Source organism: Leptidea sinapis, chromosome 20, assembly GCF_905404315.1.
Source record: "Leptidea sinapis chromosome 20, ilLepSina1.1, whole genome shotgun sequence".
NCBI classification, from domain to species: Eukaryota; Metazoa; Arthropoda; class Insecta; order Lepidoptera; family Pieridae; genus Leptidea; species Leptidea sinapis.
Window position 1 is genome coordinate 2,803,832 of NC_066284.1, and position 20,678 is coordinate 2,824,509.

The 20,678-nt window shown below is 35.5% G+C and overlaps 1 protein-coding gene across 1 annotated transcript in view; it reads right to left on the reverse strand.

Moving 5' to 3' along the window:
* The window catches only part of LOC126970248 (MAP kinase-interacting serine/threonine-protein kinase 1-like), a 35,172-nt gene that overhangs the window by 8,476 nt on the left and 6,018 nt on the right, over nucleotides 1-20,678 (reverse strand). The window contains exons 2-3 of the mRNA XM_050816067.1: nucleotides 7,475-7,663; nucleotides 5,784-6,025 (exon numbers count right to left, since the gene is read on the reverse strand). Of these exons, the coding sequence (XP_050672024.1) occupies nucleotides 5,784-6,025; nucleotides 7,475-7,663 (431 nt within the window). The remainder of the gene's footprint in view (nucleotides 1-5,783; nucleotides 6,026-7,474; nucleotides 7,664-20,678) is intronic.

Here is a 20,678-nt window from a genome sequence, read left to right on the forward strand (position 1 = left end):
AATACTAAATGCCTTACACGAGTAAGTCAAATCCTATTAATAAGACCCCGCTGTCCATCTGTTCATCTGTCATGGGGTGTCTCCATACACCGCATTTGTTAGATGTAAGAAATTTTTAACAGAGCGTGCATTACTATTACCGCTAACTATATAATAAAAACCGAGATGCCAAAGGAGGATGGCGAGAATGCATGTATTTTGGGACCCACTGAAAGAAGTGGCGTAAACCATGGAACATTATTAAAAATTGTAGAACGTAACAAAACTATGAAGAAAGCAAATCAAAATTCAGTCTAAAAAGTGGGAGAAAAATGATATAGCCAAAAGTAAAATATAACCTAAAATTATTAAACAATATCTATTGTTCTAACAATAATTTGTATCTTATGTCTATGCCTTATAACTGTCTGCTAAAAGATAATATAATATATATTATGTGGAAGGTTGGCCAGCAGATAATAATTGAGGATTCACAATTTTTTCAAGCAGATATCGAATCTTTTAAAGATAATAATCTTATTGAATTTTAAATTACTGATTTGAGTAGGTATAGATAGTTTGATGGTGTCGGAACATCTACCTATATAAAAATGAGTGTCATTTCAAAAAAATGTCGATATCAATTGCGCGAAACGTTCCGTTAGTGACAAGATGACTTATTTTTCAATAAATTATGATAATTTATTTCTTCCAATTCCCATATCTTAGCGCCTCTATATTTTTTGTACAAACATCGTATAAATTTATGTTTATAATTAATTTAACATGTACAATGCTTCCTTAATTTTTAAATTATGTGGGTCCATTCTCGCCATCCTCCTTTCAAAACCGCTGCTATGGAGATTAAAATAAATTACCAAATTGTTTAAAATACACGTGGTCTTTTGATATAATGTTCAACTTTCATTAATCTTGCATCATGCTACTGTTTTGTATAAATAAAAACATTATATTATTTATAAATGATATAAATGTAGAGATAGCACAAACACTTCCTTATCTCTAAATATCTAGTATTTATATTATATTTTTCAGTGGTCATTTGCGTATGTGTATTGATAAAACATAAAAACAATTTTACGAGCAACAGATTAACCTATAGAGGTCAGGTTACATACTGTATATTGTGAATGATAACTTATCAACGTGTTTAATATTATGGATTTTGTATATTATTACTATTTTTTCGTCTACAATCTTTATTTCATACCTGTATATTCTGTTCAAATATTTGGCCGCCTGTATGACTACACAATATCCTGATATCATATATTTTTTTAGTTACTAAGGCAATTTTGAGTTATCGTATGTTTCAATCTAGTTCATTGTAAAAAAATAATTATCAATAATGTATAAGTTATTCATATTATATAATTTGATTGGTTATTTTCTATTATTAGGCATGACTGTTTCATGTCAAAAGTCAACGAAAGTATAAAATGAGAACAAACTACACATAAAAAAAAAACTATACCACTATAGCCCAGTGGTTAGTGACCCTGCCTACTGGGCTAGAGGTCCCGGGTTCGAATCCCGGTAGGTGTAATCATTTATATGATGAATATGAATGTTTCTTTCCGAGTCATGGATGTTTATATGTATCTATGTATGTTGTCTTGCACCCATAGTATAGGCTGTGCCTAGTTTGGGGCGAGATAATTTGTGTAAGAGCGACTCAGTATTATTATTCCGTTAAGAGAAATTCTTAACAAAAAATATTATTATCTATCTAGTTATGTTATATTTACATAATAAAATAATTAATTGTTCTGTCTGATTCAAAGTAGAGCTTAGATCGCTGGTTCCTAAAAATTGGAAATTTTGTACTTCACGTTTACAAACGTACACTTCGATTTTAAAGGAAAAAAACATCCATCCACGTACAAACATGTTGAGATATTGTAGAGACAATCTAAGTTAGTTACAATTAATACTGTACACAAAATGAGGCTACAAAGGTTACTTCAATTCTCACAAAGCAAACATCTGTTGAAACGATGGCCAAAACAAGCAATAAATATGTATATGTTTGTATTGAGTCATACGAAAACAAATAATTTGAAAGTTAAACGAAGAGCACAAAACCTTACAAGTCACGACGTGGTGCGACGGCATAATGGATATGTCGACTTTTGTTACATATGGAATTTACAAAAAAAAAAAAAAGTTGAACTCTGCTTTAACTTATATTATAATATCTAATAGATACATAAATATATTTTGATGTTTTCATCTTTTTTTTGATCGAGATGTTTCTATCTCCAAAAAACTTATTATTTGAAGTTTCAATATTTATTATTTGTTATAAACTTAGACCAACATTTGACCAAAATAATGGGACATCCAGGCACAAATAACAACATCTTTTTATGAGAAAAAGATTTCATCTGATGGTAAGTCCAATGCAGTGCCCAGTGCTCAGAATTATTAATTAACCCAAATTTGTAAGTGACATCGCAATAATTGTGCTCGTCACTTTGAGACAAGTTTGAGAAATAAAATGATCATCTCATACGAAAGGCGACCATCAGCCCATTTAGCTGGCATCCCATAGAAGCCTCCCATTGGTAAATATATCTATAATAATAATATTGACACACTCTTACACAAATTATCCAGCCCCAAACTAGGCATTGCCTGTACTATGGGTACAACACAACGATATATTTAATACATTATAGTTACATAAATAAACATACATAAAAACAAATAAACATCCATGACTCGGAAACAAACATTTATATTCATCATATAAATTATTGCACCTACCGGGATTCGAACCCGGAACCTCTAGCTCAGTAGGCAGGGTCACTAACCACTGGGCTATAGGAGTCGCCAATATATAATAAATAATCTATCTATATATATAAAATTCTCGTGTCAAAATGTAAGTTGCAACTCCTCCGAAAGGGCTTGATCTATTTTTATGAAATTTTATATGTATATTTGGTAAGTCTGAGAATCTACATATTTTTATAATCCAAAAGATTTTTTTTATTAATTTATATTGCAATACAACGTTTGCCGGTTCAGTTAGTAGACTATAATAATATCATAAAGTTAGCGATAAATGTGACAACAAAACTATCGAAAAATTCAAATAACGACCTTCGCCACTACCGATTCTAACAGGATTTTGATAAGAATTTTTTATCGTATGGATTATGAATCCATAGTACAAAATAATAATTTATTAACACCATACATAATTTGTCCTTGGCAAAAACAAACCAGGATATATTCGCATCAAACATGTTGTATACTTATCTATATGTCCTCCTATATCCACAAAATATGTCAGCTCTATTTTTACAATAATCCACAAATTTTTGTAGTGGGAAAGAGTGGGAAGCATTTAGTTGACTTCAAATGTGGAGGAGGTAGTGCCATGAAAACGAAAGAGGGGTTGCTGATGTGATGATAGTAATGCTATCGTAGTTCTGTGAAACAAGGTGATGAGAGCTATAAAGGGGTGAAATACCACACCCAAAACATCACAGTCAGTTTTTCACTGACGCTGAGAGCGTACTGAGACTGCTCAAACTTAAAACTTAGCTAAGTATATGTGATAAATGAAATAAATGATATTTCTGAGATTAAGGATTGGTCTCCGCTGCACTCCAACTCGATACCGCAGGCGTAGTCGCAAATTGCGGCACCTAATACTACGCCTAAGTGGGCGAACAGGAGCCAGGTTCGAACAATGTGTGACGTTGACGTGCCACATGTTCTTAACTAAAATGCCGGCTTGCGTAGTACGAGTAATACTTTGTAAAAACAATGCTACTAGAAATCAGAAAGACATATAATCAGTAAGTATTTTGTATTTTATTCATTTCAATGTAAAATAACATGAAGCGTATATGAGTAACAAAATTTGAAAGATGCCACTGTGACACTCAATGATGCCACACACACAAGCATCTTTAAGATTAGCCAATACACACTACAATATAAAGTTGCCGTTACAAAAAAGGTATTGTTCCTAGGTAGGACGGTATCTAGTTGGAGCGCAGGGGAGACCAATCCTTAATCTAAGTGATATTTATTTCAGTAAATAGATCTTCAGAGACACTTTTACACGACATTATTACTAGATGAAACCGTTATTAGCTTCGCATAATATTTGATTTCATAGTCATTTGAAAGCTGAAATAAAACTTCGCGTTTTATACACACTTTACGTAAATAAAGTCTAAGTTCGCTCTATAGGTATATCTATAGAGGTCCCGGGTTTGAATCCCGGTAGGTGCAATCATTTATGTCGTGAATATGAATGTTTGTTTCCGAGTCATGGATGTTTATATATTTCTATATATATTTAAGTAAGTATATTGCTCTTAATAGTGATTTTCATTATTATAACACTAGAAATAAGGGTTTGCTTGTAACTAACTCTAGTAGGCTTCATAAAACACATAATAGTAATAATGTATATACTTTTATAATAAAGTCCCAGCCATTGTTTAGGCATTATCTATAAATAAATTTAAATGTTTTATTAAAAAATGGCTCTGTCTCAAATCCTATTACTCCACAGCTGAATATATAAGTGATCGGACAGCCTGGGACTAGATTATGATTATTTTATAGCAATAGCAATGACAGTACAATATTGTATTAAAAAGAGCGCAAAAAAAGAATACTGGGAGAGTTTCTTGCGCCGCTTCTTCTCTCTCAGAGAGCGGTAGTAGTATTAGAAATGACATCAAAAAGAATTCTAAAGGAATCAACTTTGAGGAAATAAATGCCTTTTATTAAATATATCGTTTGTTTGTACCCATAGTACAGGCTATGCCTAGTTTGGGGCAAGGTAATTTGTGTAAGAGTGTGTCAATATTATTATTATAGATCTCAGCCTAAGTTACCTTTCTTTCAAGGGTAAATACAACCTCCTAACCTTTTCCTACATATAACCTCATATAAAGAATTCTATAGGAATCAATTTTTAGAAAATAAATTGCCTTTTATGCCTTTTAACCGTTATACATACATAAATTATTGTCTAGAATGACAAGTTCTCACACAATAAGTTACATGTGTCTCATTATACCCATCACCTTAATTATGCTCGCTTCCTTCATTATCATACACATACACGTTTCTGCATGATTTAGATATGCAAAAAGTATTCTATATACTATAGACATTCTTAGAATAATAACACTCAGAACGTGAGTAGACACAAGCGAAATGAAGCAATTTCAAAGTGGCCTTTTAAGGCAACATTACGTTTCTCGCTGCCTTAGTGTCACGCTGTCAATTTCCATGTGTCTCAGTAGACACCTGGAACACTGATCTTAATAATAGGGTAAAGGTTGATAAATCCAATATACAATTATTTATATAAGTTATATTTACACAGTTTATTCTTTATTACTTTTTTAAAACATTTGAGCGCCTTACAAACTAATTTGTTATGTATATTACAGCCATTGTGAAATACTCTATTTCATTGAAAACAGTGGCCGTTGAGTTTCTTGTATGTTCTTCTGACTTTAGTTATATATTTTCCGAACATATGATAGATTCAGTAATTTAAAAGCAATATTTATAATGACTAATTTGAATAAAGTTTAAGAGTTTTTTATTTAGAGTTTCTTGCGCCGCTTCTTCTCTCTCAGAGCGCCATTTGTTTCCGAAGCGGTAGTAGTATCTAGTATATTAGAAATGACATCAAAAAGAATTCTAAAGGAATCAATTTTAAGAAAATAAATGCCTATTATTTAACTTTGACTTTCATTTCGCTACACAAGACCGTCAAAATGAATAGTGAATTTTACCTTTTCAAAGACAAGATAGAACTTGTCGGTGTCCTCGAAAAATTCAATGAGCTGGATTATATTGGGGTGCCCCTGACAGTAGTGGAAGGTCTCCACCTCCCGGAAGACGCGAGCGCGGGCGTGCCCCGGCACCTTGTCTATGATCTTCACTGCGAACTCCTGGCCCGTATAGATGTTGACGCAGGTCTGAACCGAGGCGTACGCGCCCTCGCCGAGTACCTCGCCGGTCAATTTGTACAGATCTGTCAACCAAATAAATACATCTCACATAATTAACGGCCATTCCCAATATTCAGTCTATCTCCAGTTCTGGCCTACTTAAGATAAAAAAATCCTAACTATAGTCGACTTTTCTGTCCCAATAAACATATCGACGGTAACTCATCTTATCCGTACACGCTGTTTTTTTAATGGAACGACGTAAAGCTTACCAGGGATAGAAGTTTGTATGGAAATTGCAACAGTGAACTGGCGATAAGAATTACATATACGGTATATTGGGACAGCTTTAGATTATTGACAGCTATTTACTGACAGTAGAAGGTAGTAATTTATCCCTATCTGTAGATAGTATATTGGGAACGGCTGTAATACGTCTAGATAGTATCTTGCTGTTAGACAACCGATAAAAACAGGCCACGAATATTTATTTACAAGTAGGTACAATAACAGATAACCAAATAAAACTATCATCTAATAACAAGTACAGCATATTTTTATGATTCTGAGATCCAATTAAAATGGTACACATCCAATGACGTTCTATATAAACATCATTGTACACATAGCATTAGTTTTCTCGCAATTTGTATGACACTTCTTTTTCAAATCTAATACGTATATTTACCCCAATATGTACTATAGTTACAATAGTACAGCAATACTTATTCTTAAAATGTTAAACTACAGTTGCATGATACTTTGTGTTAGTGCTCAAAATAGAGGTTAACTCTAAACTCAAATTGTTTTTGTGACGTTTCCACAGCTGTCTAGCCTACCTTGTCGTATAAATTAATGATCTAAGACGTTTGTAACTGACGGATACATTGCTGTCAACGTTTAATGACAAGATCTTATCTATCCATAGTTATGTCCAATATAGTTATAGTCCAATGCTATCTGTCAATAGGTTATTGAAATGTAAGTAAGCGTAAAAGGATAGATTTGTCTACGTCTAGTAAGATAAACTAAGGATAGATAGGTTATTGAAAACGGCCGTTAAATAAAACATTTTTTAAACGGGTAAAACGCGTGTAATTGTAACTGTGTTTTAGCGTTTTTTTTTTTAAAGTTTCGCTAGGCTGACACATTATCAGGCTGTCAGGCATCCTGCGATCTAGACAGCTGTGGAAACGTCACAAAAACAATATTCTTATGTCAAAAAGGTAGCAACGGGATTCTTTAAACTATTTTTATGCAATTAAATTAAAATATTTTTATGTTACAATAGCTTTGTCTACCACAGTATATCACACAATGAAAAAGTGAATTTTCATTTTGTGAAACCAGAACCATTTTAAACGTCATCGTAAAAAGAGAACGTAGTAATATACTTTATTACTGATATTGTCACATCATTATTAAAATTACTATTTTTTGCAGACTTCGATTATTGTGAAATTTCTTAACCATGTCTCGAAACGGGTGGTAATTAATTAATTTAAATTCACTGCATCTAGTCTAATAATAACCTTGAAAACATGACGTGACCACGGAGCTCCCAGAGCGCTTCTTCCTGCGGCGTTTCCTGCGAGCCTCTTCCTTGCGCCGCTGGAGGTCCTCACTGTCGGGGATGGGCACCGGAGCTGAAGAATCAGATCCTAGTACCACCTCTTCACATTCGCGCTCGCTCCCCGACCGACTGCTTCCATGACCAACGCCTGTTCGAACAATTAAGATCAATATTAAAAACTAAAATAACATACTTATTGACGGAATCGCATGCCAGCCTGCCATTCGAGCAACAGTCTCAGATTTGATCCTAATGGGAGGAGTAATAGTCTACGGCAACCATAATACTATGGTTATACAGGTGTCCGTCAATCCATTTGTCTGTCTGTATAAATTCTCATAAGCCGCAATAGATTTTGATAGAGTAAATATTCTACCTACAAAATAATAAAGACCAAAATGACTAATTGCAACTGATATCCCCCCTGTCCCCTCTTATTTTTTTTAACATAAAAGTATATTATATCTTATATATATCGTCCGATGATACGGATGTCTTTATATTGGGAGTTCGCCTCGCGCTTGAAATATTTCGAGCGGCATTAAATTTAGATACTGAAATCCGAACTTAATTAATTATAACTGTTTATAAATAGTCTGGGAACATAATTCTTTCATATAACATTACACACATAGAAAACGGACCAGCCGTTTATTAAAACGACAGACACACATTAAAATAACTGTTATATTGGCATAACATACAGACTAATCTATAAGTGCTCCCCGGCAAACGTTGTTTTGCCATATAAATTAAGTACCCCGTGCCCGCTAATTGTATGAATTGTCATATTATAATGTAATGAAATGACATTGACTGAATTACTTACATTGCAAATATGTATATATAGGTTCTAAAGCAAATGCACATACAAAATAACTTTGTCTTCATAGCAAAATGAGAACACAAATTGCTTCACAGCTGCAATGAATAGTAGGCATTTTACTATTATCTGATATTATGTCACATCTACGTTTTTCATCTTTTTTAGGTCAAAGTGAGTTCAAAAAAACAGCTGATTAGGATTGAGGGAATCATAGTTTTTGCGAAAACTTAGTAGTTTAAATATTGTATTAAAATATAATGCTAATTCATTTCTGACTTCACATAGTCATTAGAGATGACCTAAGGAATGTCTGGTTCAAAGCATAGTATACCCATTTAGTTTCACCGTGTATAAGTCAAATAAATAGAGATTCCGGATAAGTAATGACAAACATATATGACCTCCGAAATACGCTGCATCTTATGGTATAAGTCTTATTCAGATCGGTTCAGAAATTTTCGCAGTATAACCGAAGAAAAAACCGGATAAAAAACTAGATATTATGCATATAATATTATTAAGTGACACAAATATAGCAAATGAGATCTCATAGCACTAAAAACTTGGCAGTATGTGCAAAACAATAGATTTGGTAATTTCGATCGGTATAATATGAATATAAATTATTTTTACTGAAACTGTTACGAGGTCGGTAATATTTAAAAACACCGATAAACATTTAGGCACCGGTAGAGTTGAATATTATTGAAAATAAATATGTTTTTATCGCAGTCGTATCTGAGACGGAATTGGAAACTTATTACCCTGGAAATGCGTGTGTAAATTTCATGATCATCAGCTGATTAATAAAAGCGCAAAAGATTCACATTGGTATTATTAATATTAGTTCTGAAGAACAGAAATTAATATTTTTCACCAAATTTGTCTTGACATAGGTAAACTTTCTTAAAAGTTCATTAAAAACTAGGCTGTCTTTGGCGAAAAGTACCTTATATAGCGGAAACGATAGCTCCTAGCTCTTCTTTCAATCAAATCACTAATTTTAACATGCAGATATAAGCTTAGTCAAGGTATTCTCAAATAAATAATGTATTAGAGTGTTATTATAAGTTATTTTTATACAAGTGAATTCACAAATTGTTTAAGAGTTTGAATAAAGGAAGATAATTTTATGGAAGAGTAGGATAAACGCATTCACATAATTGTAGTGACCACCGCAACCTGCATTCTCCTGTAACTAAATCACAGGAGCTTTGCCAGCCCTTTAGGAAGAGGTTTTCAAGGTAACCATGTCTTAGTCCTGGAAGCACCGCACAAGGAATCTCATACCATAGTTAGGTTGCACGTGCCAAAAAGTTTCTTAAAAAACTTTATATGATCGCCACGTAGCGTGTGTTCGAATCAGAACACGAAGTATTAATTGCATGAATAACACGCTTATAAACGCGGAGCAATGTATACACAATTTGAATACATAGTGTGGCGCTGAATGCAGTAGAAACCTGATTATCCGGACTCATATTTCATAACTCTTAAGTGTTTGGTAAACAGCTAAGTGCGTGATGGATATCGTGTCAATAAGCTGTATTTACATACACATTGTCTTCAATGTGTATAAGTGAAGGCGTTCACTTAAAATTCAATACAAAGTCCAAAATCTTCTATATATATAATCTTCTATATGTATATGTATAATGAAAATGGTCTTTGTTTGAGGTTCTTTCACGCCTAAACCACTGATCGTATCGACATGAAACTACCACCACTCGATGCGAAATTTATCCTAGATTTACGGCTACTTTTTTTAATTGTATTTGTAATAAGATGAATAAAATTTAATTTATTTCCTTTTCAAATTCGCTCAGCGAAGCGGGCGGGAACGGCTAGTTATACTGTATATTCATACACAGCTTGCGGCATCATTTTCGTCTTCTTTTGAAGATACTTATGCACCTAGTCGCATTTCAGACTTTGCAAATTCGTTTTTGTTTTTATTTGGCGACATTTGTATTGTTCGGTAGGGACTCACTGGTGGAGATGTGGTTCTCATCGCATTAGTATCGATATTATGACTAGAGTACTGATGTTCACTACGGCCAAATGAGGCCCGAGAAATAAAAAAGTAACACATTGTATAAAGCTAACCCCACACACAAAGCTAGCCTCCCTACCATAGGCATTTTTTTATGGTAAAAGGAGAACTAGCGAGCGTACGGGTCACCTGGTGTTAAGTGATAACCGCCGCCCACAGTCACTTGCAACACCAGAGGAATCACAGCTTGTCACAGTTGCCGGCCTTTAAGGAAGGTGTACGCGCTTTTTTTGAAGGAACCCATGTCGTATCGTCCCAGAAACACCGCACAAGGAAGCTCATTCACGCACGCGTGACCAATCTGGATTTGTCAATGTGTTAGCTAGTAGTTTAATATTATGGTGATAACTAACAGCTTGACTGACTCTTTGTGACTTGTCAACCAAAGTCGTTAAAAGTGACAATAGATTCACTTTCCTATTCTATCTTGCTTAATAGAGCAAACGGGTGAGTGTCTACTGGGTACCTAAGATATATATATGCATAGGAGCCGAGGTCGCGAAGTCAAAAGATGACGAGCTGAAAATGAACTTAAATCCCCTTTGAGTAAGAGAGTGGTGGCAGATAGAAGTGGAAACTGTTAAATAATAAATATAGTAGGTAAGTAACCCAATTATTAATAAGTTAAATATTAGCATATTGTTACACTATGCTGTATACTCTTTCTCTTTTGTTACACATCATTCGCCGTCGTTCGTTATATGTGAACCTGCCTTAAGACATCGTATCGATGCTACAATAATCCGATCTTTGCTCTCACTCACCTTTCAGTGCCAAGCTATTGTTAAAGCGATTTCTCCAAGTACTTGCATACTTTAAACGTCTTTGTGCAACAAACGTGTGCTGCCTTATAACGTTTACATTCTATAGCATAACTAATATTTGGCTTGGCTCATTTGTACTACCAACTCTCTAATCACTAATGACATTACTAACTAACAACTATTTTTTTTATGAAAAAAAGGACAGGAAAAAGGACGACACGAGCAGGACGTTCAGCGGATGGTAGTTGATACGCCCTGCTCATTACAATGCAGTGCCGCTCAGGATTCTTGAAAAACCCAATAACTCTGAGCACTACAACTACGCTCGTCACCTTGAGACATAAGATGTTAAGTCTCATTTGCCCAGTAATTTCACTAGCTACGGCGCCCTTTAGACCGAAATACAATAATGCTACAAGGCGCCTACATATCATTGATATACATGTATGTACATATTTTTGTAAAAAATGGTACATAAAAGCGTACCAAGATAGAATTTTCAAGTGCCTAAACGCCTTAGTAACACCATAATAACGGGTCACAACGCCCGATATACACAAGCGTTCTTGGGAATGAACGTTTCCCGGATCCTGGCCACGTCACCTAATCCCTAAGTGAAGAATTTTCCAACGAAGAAAGTGAATGTATCATTGATAACTGCCCTCAATCTTTAAATGATTGTATATAGGCCAATGAAAACAAAATGCAATACTATGGTTATGGTTTGTAAAGTGGCTTTGATCCAGTTCATTTCAGCCCTGTTACACTGCGACCAATGTGATCTATTGTGATAGCCACTGTTAACTATAGCTCACTGCAAACATTGATTCTTTTCATGAATCTTATTATGTCTTTTGCAGTGAGCTGACGTATCTCAAATGGTTGAAGAATTGGACTTCCCAAAGAGATGCTACATTTACGCATTCAAGGACCACATTCAGAGAGAATGTGTAGCGGGGTTTCATCTGCACTAAATGCAATACTAGATTTAATTCAAGTTTTGCATAAATATTAACAAGAGGTCGAAATAACATATTATACTATACAATATTATCACGGTAGATGCAGGCATAGTATGTTGCTACTTATAGCGACAAACGGACGACGTCGCGGGCGGCAGCTAGTTTTGAATGAACTTTATACAAAATATTATCAAAAACTGCAGTAATATTTTATACAATAGAAAGAGAAAACTTTTTTTCCTTAAAACAATATATTTTATACACAAATAAAATTTAAAAAACAAAATTTTATGAACGATGCGGGACTCGAACCCACGATTCCGGCTTTCCTTGCCGGTGCTCTAACCAACTGAGCTAACCGTTCGAGTGACGTATCGTTATAAAATCTTGTATTCAAATTTTATTTGTGCATTTAATCCTTGAAATGAGGGTTATCACTTTAAAAACATAACAAATTGAATATATTTTATGGCAAGACTAGATCATATATCATACGCATGTTTCCTACAGGAGTAGACAGAGATGACGGAACTCCATTGAGCGGCATTGCATTGTAATGGGCAGGGCGTATCAATTACCATCAGCTGAACGTCCAGATCGTCTTGTCCCATATTTTCATAAAAAAAAAACCCTTTCATCCTAGCTCTCTTGTAAACACGCATTGATCCGTCAATATTAATAATTCTTACACTAATATGTTCCACAGAAGCTACGCGTTGTGACTATGAAAACAAACAAAGCATTCGAATGTATTACAGGCATATTATGATGATAATAGTATGGTGTGATACGTGCAGCTGAGTTGGCAAACAAAGCGGGTTCAACGACCTCTGTGGCCGCGCTCCTCGGCCCCCTCACCCCGCTATACGCGCGGCGTAAGCGCACCTCGCCACTGCACGTAACTGCACTGTCAGGCCTACAGATATACGCATTACGCGACAGATTCGACTGCCTAAAACAACTCATAGAAATATATTTATCTACCATAGGGAGTGACAATAACATAACACTTGGTAAACTTCAGAAGCTACATCAGTTCGTAAAGGGGCTTTGACATGGGGTGAAGATCTGATAAAAAAAACTTCCAGTCCATTTTTTAAATCATATAATAACTTAGCCAACTTCATATACTTTTATACAATTTAAATTGGCCTGAGTAGGACCAAACAAGAACCATGCATGATTCTCCTCTATATAATCTACTGTACTATTATAAGATACTTTGTTTATAACCAATCTTATCCATGTTCAGTATCCGCTTTAGACATTTTTTTTATGAAAATAAAGGACGAGACGAGGAGGACGTTCAGCTGATGGTAATTGATACGCCCTGCCCATTACAATGCAGTGCCGCTCAGGATTATGGAAAAACCCGAAAATTCTGAGCGGCACTACAGTTGCACTTGTCACCTTTATGACATAAGTTGTCAAGTCTCATTTGCCAGTAATTTCACTAACTACGGCACCCTTCGGTCCGAAAGAAACAGCAGAGATAAGCAGAAATAAGCGCCGTTGTGGTACCCATAATCTAGCCGGCATCCGGGGCAAAGGAGCCTCCCACTGGTTAAATGTCAATAATATTATAATATGTCAAGTTTAAACCTTCTCTAGGACCGTATTACAGACAATATCCTATTGAGACGTTCCATATTCCTGTGTGTGATCCACGATAACACGTTATGAAGTTAGTGACTGCAACTGGGCTAGGTTCCACCGGGACACCACGCTCCGTAAGCTACCAAACGAGATACCATATAGACCCAGAGTCATTACGCGTCCGAGCTGGTCGCGACACCAAATTGGTTGCGCAATCAAATTGTGAATAATTAATTCCCTATAGAGCTGTATATTATATTTTGTTGGTAGCGTCGTCTAGTTACGCCATGATAAAATATAATTAAATGTTTATTTTTTTTAATTCTATTCATATTTCAAAAATAATTTTGTTGTTTGCGCCTACAGTAGCACCAGATGAATTTGAAACTGGGCTTGATACTTTTTGGCGATTTTGTACCAGTTTAGTACCTACTTTTGAGCAAACGTTTATTATCTATCTACTTATGTTATACTGAGTATCAATGCGCTCTGTTGGTGGTTAATAAATAATTATTGATCATCAGATTAATAACGATGGTATGTGTGTTCTAGACAATTATTATTCAGTTTGTAGCTAACAACCAACAATTATCCATCCAAATTTACCTCTATTTTATATGGAATAGAACGACAAACGAGTGTGTGTGAGTGAACTGTAGAGGAACGGCACACATCCTTTTTATGGATGATAATGGTAATGATATGGCGCGTGGCGCCTAAATCTAATTTATCCATTCCATTCATCCATTTATATCCATCCTCCATCTTGGATCTTGGAAGATGGTTAGGAAATTTTCTAGTATAATACACCTCGTTTTCCTTTTTTGCAAAAATCAAGAGATACTCCATGGAAAATATATACATGGAGAAAATAGCATTTGAGTTTTTTTTTAAGAAATAATATAGAAAAATTAAAGAACTGTACTAGTTTGTTATTTTTAATTTATCTCGCCATTCCGTGAGGGTAGACAGAAAAAGCACACGCTTTCAACTGATTCTAAAATTTCTACGTAACACTTCCTACTTTGCTTGATCCTATTCCGAGTTAAAATAATCAATAGAATTGTTAATAAATTCACTTCACAGCTCAGATACAATAATAAATACGGAAAATAACACAGGATACGCTAATATTGTTTGCAATCTAAAACGGCAAATGCGCAATAAAATGCCAATTATTACAATCTATATCGAATACAATCCGCGTTCAATGGACCAAACTTCCTGTTTGTTTTACATATTATAATAATAAGTATGTATTTTTTTTTATGGAATAGGGGGACAAACGAGCGTACGTGTCACCTGGTGTTAAGTGATCACCGCCGCCCATATTCTCTTGCAACTCCAGAGGAATCACAAGAGCGTTGCCGACCTTTAGGAAGGGGTACGCGCTTTTATTGAAGGTACCCATGTCGTATCGTACCGGAAACACCGCACAAGAGGCTCATTCCACAGCTTTGTAGTACGAGGAAGAAATATCCTTGAAAACCGCACTGTGGAGGACCGCCACACATCCAGATGGTGGGGATGATATCCTAATCTGTGGCGTGTCGTGCGAAAGTGGGATTCGGCGGCAGGAATCAGGTTTAACAGCTCTTCGGAACACTCCCCGTGATAAATGCGGTAGAAGACACACAATGAAGCGATGTCTCTACGCAATGCCAAGTGATCCGTTCACAGCCACTGGGTCCCCGACAATTCGAGCTGCTCTGCGTTACACGCGGTCAAATGAATCGAGCTGATACTGGGGTGCGCCAGACCAGAGATGACAGCAATACTCCAATTGTTGCCGGACCTGCGCTTTATAGAGCGCTAGAAAGCTTGCCGGCTTGAAGTATTGCCGTGCTCTATTGATGACGCCCAGCTTCTTCGAAGCCAATTTGGCTTTGTATGTTAGTCAAGTAGATAAACAGACTCTAAAGGACTTCAAAAAAGGAGACTGTACCTACTTTCGTAAGGTTAAGTAAACTAGTATAACTTTTTTAATATTTGCAATTTGCATTCTCAAATAAAAATTAATATTAAGTAAGTTACTGTCACTACCGGAAGTTACGTAAATCATCAGTGAGTTACTAATTAATCACATATTACATCATTTATATCAACATCAACACCGTAGTAATGTGTCACTATGCCTTAAGTAAGGCTTAATATGTGTGTATACACCCATATTTATTTTTTAATTAAAAAAAAAAAACTGGATTATCATTTACCACATGTATAATAACAATATATTTATGTCAGAAAAATAGAAAAACCAAATCATTGAAAAATTCACAATCAATGACCTTGTACAATTCACAATTTTATTAATAAATCGCTAGAAAAACTTGTATTTTGTCTTGTGTGTTGTGTTCAAAGCTAAAAATTTAAGGGTCTCTGCTCCATGTTATCCCCGTTCGGTAAGAGGTCTTCGTCAAAGGTGTCGTTAAGATAAGAGTTGTGGATTTGGTACTAACAGTTGAAACAATAATGAAGCACAGTAGACACAAGATGTGTTATAAATACGTCCGCATGTAGCGCGATACAGAAACCCAGTTCTAAACTCGTTTGGATAACCGCCCACGTCATCATAGCATCGACAGAATATCAAAATACGTGAATCTATGCTTTAAGAAAATGCATTACGTTGAGACGCACGCTTGCAACGCCACGGATATTGAGGGAATTGCGCATTGTTACTCAATTCCTGCAAAAAGAAAATGTCTTCTACCGCATTTATCACGGGGAGTGTTCCGAAGAGCTGTTTAACCTGATTCCTGCCGCCGAATTCCACCTTCGCACGACACGCCACAAGTTAGGATATCATCCTCACCATCTGGATGTGTGGCGGTCCTCCACAGTGCGGTTTTCTAGGAGCTTTCTTCCACGTACTACAAAGCTGTGGAATGAGCTTCCTTGTGCGGTGTTTCAGGGACGATACGACATGGGTACCTTCAAAAAAAAAGCGCGTACACCTTCCTTAAAGGCCGGCAACGCTCCTGTGATTCCTCTGGTGTTGCAAGAGATTGTGGGCGGCGGTGATCACTTAACAACAGGTGACCCGTACTCTCGTTTGTCCTCCTATTCCATAAAAAAAAAAATTATCGCCATTTATTTTATTTAAAAACAGCAGTTTAGTCAGAAAAGACATACCGATGAAGTCATTTTATTTTGATAGGTATTGTTCTACGTTGTGGAAAAAGTTTCCGCCGTTAGATATATGTACTAAAATACATAGCATACCATATTTACGTGATGTTTCAACTCCGCCGATTCAATCGATACTGAATCTTAGCGGTGTGAACGGATTATAAGGCGTCTCAATTGTCAATACGTAATCCGTGAATAAGTGTATAGTTGACTATCAAGAAACACTCGATCACGGCTTACGTATCAAGGCAGCAACCTAAGTGATATCTCAATTAGAAGTCAATTTTTCAATGATACGTGAAAGGGTAATAATAAAATTGTATCATACGTTCCAAAATAATAAAAAAACGAGTTGTTGCTGTTTGAAACGAAAATATACTAGACTTATTCACTTATCGACGTGTTACTCTTTGGTTTAAATGAATCTCAGACTTGTTACTCTTTGTAACTGAGGTGTATATATATATCCGGCCGGACCATCGAACGCGGTCCGTCCGGTACCGCACCATATTCGATGGAATTCATTGTTAAAAATTATTATTATTGTACACAAAAATATTATTATTACGGTCCGGATCGTACAGAGTTCCTACCGGATCAATTAGTGCGAGGAGCCCACCGACCCGTCCGGTGGTCCGATCCGACCGTACCAAATACGACCATGTGTCTAAACACTCTAAAAGTCTAAACTTTAAGACGCGTGAAGGTATAATTAATTGGTCAGTCACCCGGGACCACTGTAATTAGTAGTCCCAGCAAAGTTAATTTTCTGAAACAATAACTGTTTTAATATTATTTAGATACTGATTACAAACATTTTAATCCTTTAAAATCATAAGTTAGTTACCCCACAAATAACCTCTTTAAAGTCTAAACTCATCTGTGTTTAACAGAAAACATTCGTAATTCAGTACTAAATTGCACCTCAATGCGGCGATAAGAACAAATTAGATTAGAGAGAGCCTTGTAAAACGTTTAAAACCACTCAATACTCGTCAGTGACAATTCTAGGGTTGCTAACCGTACTATAATACGAGATATATATATATATATATATATACATCAGTCATTACTGTGCGCAGTACAATTTCCTAGATGAAAAATTTTGATACATGAATGACCCTCTTTCTTACTAACATGTTTTTTTTTATATTTACGCTCTCCGGAATAATACTCTATTTGTGCCAAAGTTACCAGCCCTAGTCACGAGTCGTATGACCGTATCACGGACACATGCGCGGTTCCACGTCCACACTGCTCGACTAAAGTTACGTCAGCTGTATCGTCCTATACAACTGACGATGTATTTAAAATTATTTGTATCAATCTGTTCATATTATTACTATCTTCAATTCCGGTGTGTGTTCTTTATTCATTTATATTCTAGACGACTATCAGATTTTCTTCTACGGGAAAGCTATAACTAAAGATTCTGCTGTCCATCTGTGTCTGTCAAAAAACCATATCTTAAAAACTGCAATAGTTAAGACTACTGGAATTTTGACAGCGACAAAAAACGTTCTTTTAAAATCACAATAACGTTTACATAATACCTTATACGATGGTACGGACTCCTTTGTGTGCCAGTCCGGCATCGACTAACCTTGAATCCGTAGCACGTATTTCAAGAAGCTCTCTTCCATAAGTGCTAAGGCGGGTTAATAATACGATAGGCACACAACTATTTTTTTAAATTTTATATAAGCAATAACATACTAATAATAGTGCATAAATTTTGCGCTCCCTTAGCCAACTCGAGCCGATTTCATCTCAACGAGCGTTAGTCTAGTATGATGGATTAGTCAAATTCAATATCCATAAAATAGTGTGCTCAGCGCCTAAAGAAACGCTGAACTGTAAATAAAGGGCGTACTCCTACCTAAACAAATCCAAAAGATCTCAACGACGATCGGTCCTGTGCTACTCTCATTCGGTACCATAATAGCACCACCCCATCTCCTCCCGTGGGTGTCGTAAGAGGCCACTAAGGGATACATAGAACGGAGGATGGACAGCAGCATCTTTCGCCATAAAAACAGCTAATCATATCACCAGGGGCTTGCATTGGTTTTCTACCAAGATAGCCACTCTAGATTTAACTAGTCGTAGTAGCGTCGTTGTAATCCGGCGATACTTGGTTTTGAGGGTAAATATTGAAGTTGTATATCGAATATGCGAACTGGAGACAGCGTAGTATTTAGAATCTAGCGTAAGGAAAAAATTTATGAGTTTATGTTCAATAAAGTTTGGTTATAGAATTACAGAACCGATTTAAACTAAATCAACTTTTACACTAGTGCTATAGTTATGTAGGTTCTTAACGAGGTAGGCACTGCCTAATTGCGTATATGATATGCACGCTCCTGTGTGTCACTATCAATACCCCGTAAGCTTGTTTGTCACTCTTATTCCATATAAAAACAATTTTATGAACAATGCGGCACTCGAACCCACGACCGCTCTTCACGTCTCGCGTTCCGTGCGAGTGCTCTGCCAACTGAGCTAACCGTTCGAGTAATGTCATAAAATCTTGTATGCTTTATTCAACTCTCAGTCTTTCAGACTTAGTCTCTGAGAGTTTTCAAATAATATTTGTGTATTAGAAGTGAGGGTTATCACTTTAAAAACATAACAAACCATAAAGTAAACGGTTGACGAACAAACAAAATATTCACAGATAATATAATATCACATCAAAACGCATTGCGTGTCTGAAGATCACATTCATACAGCTATGTTGTCAGTTCGTTCCGCCGATGACTTGTTTATTTCTACTTTCTAATCTAGCTCAGATCATATCATTCTAAATATTTTAACATGCTTTTTAGGGTTCCGCAGCCAAATGGAAATAAAACGGAACCCTTATAAATTCGTCATGTTTTTCTGTCTGTTTGTCCGTCCGTATGTCACAGCCACTTTTCTCCGAAACTATAAGATACTGTTTAAACTTGGCACGTAGATATATTCTGTGAACCACAGTAAGATTTTCACACAAAAATAAAAAAATAACAATAAATTTTGGGGTTCCCCATACTTAGAACTGAAACTTAAAATGTTTTTTTCATCAAATACGTGTTGGGTATTTATAGATAGGTCTTCAAAAATGATATTGAGGTTTTTAGTATTTACACTTTGTTATAAGCTGAATAGTTTGCGCGACACTTCCAAAGTTATAAAATATGTGTCCCCGCCCTTATAACTTCTAAAATAAGAGAATGATAAAACTACAAAAAATATATGATGAACATTATCATGCAAACTTCCAACGAAAATCGGTTTGAACGAGATCTGGTAAGTACATTTTTAATATGTCATAAATCGTATTATTAATAACTTAATTAAAAAAAAATACACTATTATTAAAACATCTATCGAAGTTACAACAAACTACAAGTACTTTTATATTATGTTACTTGTTGCTACGGAACCCATCATGGGCGAGTCCGACTCGCACTTGGACGCTTTTTTATTATTTATATTGTAAAACAAAGTCCTCCGCCGCGTTTGTCTGTCTGGCCGTTGGATACAAAAACTAAAAAAAAAAATAGCGTGGTTTTTGAGGAAGGATACATTTACGATATTTGTTGGAAAGGTCGGAAAAAAAAAGTCATCTGTGAGCTTTCAACGAAAACGCTGTCCAAACCCTTTGATATATAACAAATAACAAAAAAAAAACACAATTATTTTAATCAAAGTTGAGTAATTTTGAAGATATCTTACACTATTCGTACCTAGTTTAAAATTATTGAAAATTATTTTCTACTTTTCACTTTGTTTTTATCTGTTCTTGATAAGTGTGGAGTTTCAAATGTCAATTCAATCCGACATTT